This window comes from Balearica regulorum, chromosome 5, assembly GCF_011004875.1.
Source record: "Balearica regulorum gibbericeps isolate bBalReg1 chromosome 5, bBalReg1.pri, whole genome shotgun sequence".
In the NCBI taxonomy this organism is placed as follows: Eukaryota; Metazoa; Chordata; class Aves; order Gruiformes; family Gruidae; genus Balearica; species Balearica regulorum.
In genome coordinates this window covers 17,010,040-17,016,248 of record NC_046188.1, presented here as the reverse complement: position 1 = coordinate 17,016,248, position 6,209 = coordinate 17,010,040, and the positions used below count along the sequence as shown (strand labels likewise).

Sequence of the window (6,209 nt, the reverse complement as noted above, 5' to 3'; positions counted from 1 at the left end):
CCTGGCAATTTGTTGTTACTTGCTCTTCGATTATTTTTTTTTTCTAAAAACTCTTCTATTTTAGTCCAACTTGAAATAGTTGCCCAGGCTCAACCACTGCAAAGGAAGAACACGTGCAATGGACTGAGCTTTTCTGTTTTGCCATTGCCCCCTTGAGCACTTCTTTAACACTTCAAACATCTACTGGCCCCTCAGGCTCTCTGGCAGGTTTATGACGTCTTTGATAAAGTATATATTATTGTATGCTATGACTTATGCAAGTTTTTTTTTGTTTTTTTTGTTTGTTTGTTTTTTTCTCCAAGCTGTCCTTGTCCTCTCTTATTACAGCCTTAGATTTAATGTTGTGGGGTGGTTCTTTTTTGGATGAGGATGTTCCCCAATTTAATCGTGACTTCCATTTTCTGAAGTTCTTCTTAATTCTAATTTACTTTGCTGTGTAAATATGCCTTATTTTTTTTCCATTTTAAGTTAGATTTTTTGGGTTTACATCCAAATGCATTGCTGTATATTTTTACAGGAAAGCAAGCTGCAAGATCTGGTTATATGTCAGAAAACTGTGACCTAGCAAGATCTGCAGTGCCTCCATATCAATATAAATTACAAAGATCTGTAAGAACCTGTAAAAAAGTACCCTCTGTCAAGGTTTGCTATGGATTCAGTGATGCAGTCAAAGACAAATGAAAACCAGCTGAGTACATCTAGTTTTCAATTTGGGAAATGCTAAATTTATTCTTCCTTATTGCCCAATTTGAATGCCACACATTAATTTTTCTTCACTGTGATTTTAATTTGGAAGTGCGTTCCTCTACAAAAAGCTGATCACTTCTAAGCACTTTTCTTGTTTCCCTGTCATAATTTATTTAAAAAAGTATGATCCAGATGGCCTATATTTTGTTTATGGAATAACAGGAACCACAGCTCAACACACATGCCAAAACTGGTAACATAGCTATTAGAGGGAGTCAAGAAACAGCTTTTCAGAAGAGATATGATGAGAGACACATACGAAGCTATACACTAATAGAGTAGAAGCAGCATGCTGTCTATAGCCTTTGAAATAAACAATTCTGCATCAAAGAAATGGCTAACCTTCCCAAAACATTCTCCTCCTAACAGAGATAACCTACTATATGCTGAACAGGGATTTACTGCTCGCCAAAGGCAGAGGGCTTTCTCATTACTGGCATTACCATGCTGATCTAATTATATGAGCAGTACATTAACAGCTGTTTGTTGACACCAGTTGAAAAAACCTGCTTGAACCATACCTATATCTTAACTCTGAATTATAGAAATAAAGTAGCAAAATTAGAAACTTTTTAATGTCATGTTTATTCATTGTCTTTCTTCTACCATAGTACATTTGTCTGCAAATTTCAAGGCTGTACAAAGACTGGTGTTAATGCTTAATACCTATTAACAGACTAACCCATTTTAGTCAATAATTTACCCCTCCTGCAACCAGAGATCAGATATATACCATGAACATGAGCAAAGAAATAAAATACTGATAGATGTTGTGAAAAATAGAAGAAAAAATAGGAAAGTAAACAAGAAAAAATAAATAAGCATGTGCATTATGAATGTGACTTTTAGTATTGTGTATCTTAATAGTGAAAACAGATCTTTATAATATTGTGTCTATACTAACCATGAAGCGGATGAGAAATAGAGTACCAATGTTGTATTGCTGGACAGTCTGGGAACAGAAGGGGTTATGTCAAGAGACACGATAAGTGTCACTGATGGGGTATAGGTGTTACTGGTAGGGTGCTTGATCCTACAAACAATACTGGAATGGTGCTTACTACCATGGGTAATCTCCCAGGGCCAGATGGTAATGGTACAGGCACCGGCACCAAGGGGAGATGGCTTGTGTTTCCTGCTGCTTGGGGGCTTCTAAAAGCTGGTTTAGGTGCAGCCATAGGCTAGAAGTAGTTTTTTGGCTGCTCTGAGCTATATACCTGATTCACAAAGGCCGGCTCCAGGGTGCTGAACTGCAGAGACCTGATCTACCTCTTCTTTTCTTAGACACAATTTTTAGAGCCTCTAACATTTGCCCTGGAATGAGTCTGGATCGTAAACTCTCATAGAAACAGTGGGCAGGCCAGTATGTATCTGCGGGGGAAAAAACACGCCTTCTTTGTGACCCCTTTGCAGCAGCCTAGCTGGGACGACAGCTGGAAGGGAAGGATGTAATAGACTCACTGGACAACAATGGTACTATGCAAGATAGTAAGCATTATGCATGTTAAGATCTATGCTAGATATGAACTTCATGTTGGTAGGAAAATGGGCACAAGTAGTAAAGTGCCATAACTTGTATCCATTTGTCAGTCAACGCAAAAGAAGGGTAAGAAGGCAGCCGTGAGTGAAGAAGCAGGCTTACACAACCCTCTCCACCCACATGCTCCCCATCGTCCCTGCTAGAAGATGTATCTATGCTGTCAGTATCACACAGGCCTATTTTGTCCCAGATCTAATGACTGTTTTGCCTGAATGCAACCTTCTTTAAAAAAAAAAAAAAAAATAAAAAAAAACAAGGCCCAAACAAACATGCAACTATGACAACTTAAATTGATGAAGAGTGTCATCTACAAAAAACAGTGAATAACATCAGTTAAGAGGTGGAAAGAGCCCTCCGTAGCCATGCCATCCTCATCAGGTCAAACACTTGATTTAACAGTGGTGATCACCGCATACCTAATTTGTACATCAACTTAATCTTTTTTCAGAGGGTTCACAATTTTTCCCATGAAGAGTATATTGTTCTCCATAGTTATGACCATTAGGAAGGGCCTGTTGAGTGTAATGGTAACTGGAACAGACATAGGCACTATTTCCATGCCTGTGGCCGCTGCTGCTTCGGTGCCAGTCTCATCCACCTTTATCACAGCCTTATGAATAGCCTGTGAAGAAACAGACATGTCAAGGAGGTACAAAACCAGTCACCTAAATAAGAACTTAAGCTAAAAGTGCCTGAAGAAGTTATTGGTAAGAAACAAGCATCAGATGGACAGGTGTGAGTCCACTTCACAAAGAGACCAAAGTTTGACAAAAAAAAAAAATTGGCAAGCTACATGCAGCATATCTATCTTAGCCCCAGAGAGGAAAAACCCATCCCTGGTGTAGGAGTGTGTCCCTGCTAGTGAAAACATTTGCTACATTTCTTTTCTTATTCCTTGCTCGCACTTGTGCAGATCTATGGATAAAGGTTATCTAGAATAAAGGTTAACAGAGCAAGATCACATTTAACTGTCTATTACAAGTTCATATATTTGAAGAATTAACATGCAGATTAGCACAATGAATAGCATCCTGAAATTATGTTTCCCATGTTCCTTAATGTCTTGGAAAAAAACGGGAGCAAAGGAGAAGGGCCAGAAATGGAGAGCAAGAGCAGAGAAACATGTAGGTTTTAGCTTGCAAAATCAAGACATTCACAGATCCTAATTCACCAGCTTCCACCTGAGGTCATGAAGGTAGTTGTTTTGTTCATATTAGACAATGAAATTTGCACTGATTGTCAGCTTTTAACTTTAGGTTCATTGAAGTTTGACTTATTTGTAGCTTTTGCCTGGGCCAGGGACTAATGAGAGTCATTGCTTACAGGCTTGAAGCCAAATGTTTTTAATAACTGCATTTTCCTTCCCCCCCAAACAGTTTAAAACCAAGCAGTGTTTTTCTTCTCCCCTCCATAAAACACAAGCAGTAATATGTCCTACAGCTCCCTACTTGCTCCCTACAGGCTAAAGAAGGGAGACACAAACAGAAGCAGCGATGTAATGACTGTAACAACACGCTGCAGGAGGGTACTCAGGTGTGTAGAGCTGATGATTTGGTCAGGTCTGTTTTATAAGGTTGCCTCACACAGATCAAAAAGGCCTCCTAGATTAAAAAATTACAGAGTTGTAACCTGGTCCAACTAAATGGCACTGACAGTGCAAGTAAGATGGGTGAAATACTTTGTATGTCAAGAGCCGCATTTTCATATGAAGCAAAGCCTCTTTACATGAGTTTTGCACCCTGAATAGTTGTAAAGAAAGTGATGTAAGTATCAGTAACCATGGGCCCATAAAACAAAAACAGTATGACTTACCTGGGAAATTCTGTGCTGGGGCTGCCCAGTGATCCCAGACAGGTCAGCCTTATCAGTGAATACATCCATGATGCCCATTTTATATAACATATTTTTTAGGTTATAGGTCCCATAAAGAGTGAATTTCGGAAGATACAAATTTACTGAGCTGCCAGGAAAGAAGTGCAAGAATATGGTGAAACTTTTGATCAGATATCACAGTGTAACAGTGTAAAGACAAACTCATTTTGCTTTCTCCCCAAAGACATTTTGCTTGCAGGGTCTCTCTGGCTTACATGGGAGATGTATAGTGACATTTATTTGGGGCAAAGAAAAAAAGGTTTATAACAATGTTGGAACACTGGTTGAGAGGATAGGATTGTCAGTTGCTGGCTCACAATCTGCGGTAAGCCAACACACGAACAGTGAATTGACCCAGTGACCATTCAGCACAACAGTACAGCTGTACCTCCCTAAGGATCCTCATCTGACATTTTCAGAAGTTAGTGGTAATTTGTGCATTCTGCTGGAAGTACCTTCATCATGCCCCATTACTGACGATGCAGAGGATTCACCTTGTGAAAAAAATAATTCTTTTAGGTGTCTCAGGCTGGACACAAAAAATCCAACACATCCAAGTTTACTGGTTACTTTTGGGGGGGGGGGGGGGGGGGGGGAAGTTGGCCTTGTGTGTTTATCATATAAATCTGGACAGAGAAAACAAAAAAGGTATACCAAAGGAGCAGGACAATATGTGGTGGTGATTGTATGGATGACAAAGTAAAAAACAAAAGCACATTGACAGAATATACTTAGTCAATAGATAATTATTTTTCTATGCCAAGACCAATGTCTGATTTACTAATTTTTTTAAAATGAATCATTTGTTGCTTTCCAAAAATCAATCACAGCTCTGTATTTCTGACTGATTTCTTCCCTGCTCTTTCAATAAGGGTCTAACAATTCCTTTTCAAAGGTTAAACTGAACATTTACAGCTAGAAGCAGCATAATGAGACAGCGGTTAGTGATAATGCTGACAGTAGCTGCGTCTTCTGGTGAAAAACCAGAAGAACTGTCCAGGGTTTCAGGTCAGGGAGATGTGGAACACTTAATGGAGCTGGCCAAAGAGCCAGTCATGCAGTGGACAAGTGGGAAGGAAAGGGCCCATACCTCCAGCGTAGCACAGCATCTCATGCCAAGTGGCTGGTACCCAAAAATGAGAGTGCTAGTGGACTGATAACAGGTTGCTGATCTCTTACTTCTGCCTGATTTTTGACTGTGCTGATTGCTGTCTCAAGGGAGGATGCAACTATCATTGAATTATCTGTCTTGCTATCACATAAAGTCACTCATTCACAAGCCCCCACTTGCTTTCGCCATGCAGGAAAGGGAAAGCTGTAGGCACACAGCAACAATGCAACCAGGCAGGAAGCACTGGGATGCACTTTCCAAAAGAGAAAGTGATACAGTTCAGCTATTAAATGGATCTCAGCTGCCTGTACTAACAATACTTTGGCACTATCCCGCTTAGCATCCAACAGTAATTAAAAATATTCCTCACAATCCCTCTGCAACTTGTGTTTGCAGACAGAGAAACAGGGACAAAACCAGCTTGCCCACAGTCCTTAAGTCATTCCACATCCTACATCAAACCCATTTATTAAGACCTCCCAGAGACTTCTAATAATAGCAAGGGCATTCAGATGCTTTGAAAACCGGAAAAGGAGGAGTTTGTGTCCTTAGTTTTGGAGGAGAGAATTGTCATGATGAAAAATGGTGAGCTGTACAAAACAAGCTCATCTTTGACAGTAATGCCTTTTTATATTATCAGATTTACATCTCCCATTCATGGCTTTTAGGTAGATTATTCCAGTTTGAGGAGGGGGAGAGGATGGAGAGAGGAAATATAAATCCTCCCAATTGTATTTAGTGTTGATTTTAAAGGCAATTGGGTTTCTTTGACAAAAATGATTCATAAGTATTTTGATTCACCATCTTATTTGTCCTATAGTGATTTTAGTCACAAACGACATAACTGTTCCCAGAAGTTTCAAAACTGTGAAGGTACACAGAGAATTACATACTTTTTTCCGTCTTTTTTTAAATTAAAAAAATAATTAGATTCTTTTG

General features: G+C 39.4%; 1 protein-coding gene across 2 annotated transcripts in view; it reads right to left on the bottom strand.

The window, feature by feature from the left end:
* Positions 1-1,315: 1,315 nt before the first annotated feature.
* LOC104636522 (alpha-1-antiproteinase F) overlaps positions 1,316-6,209 on the bottom strand; it is a 73,319-nt gene continuing 68,425 nt past the window's right edge. For both annotated transcript variants that reach the window (XM_075753058.1, XM_075753057.1), the window contains exons 4-5: positions 4,100-4,247; positions 1,316-2,909 (exon numbers count right to left, since the gene is read on the bottom strand). In XM_075753058.1, coding sequence (XP_075609173.1) covers positions 2,721-2,909; positions 4,100-4,247 — 337 coding nt within the window. In that variant the 3' untranslated portion in view covers positions 1,316-2,720. The remainder of the gene's footprint in view (positions 2,910-4,099; positions 4,248-6,209) is intronic.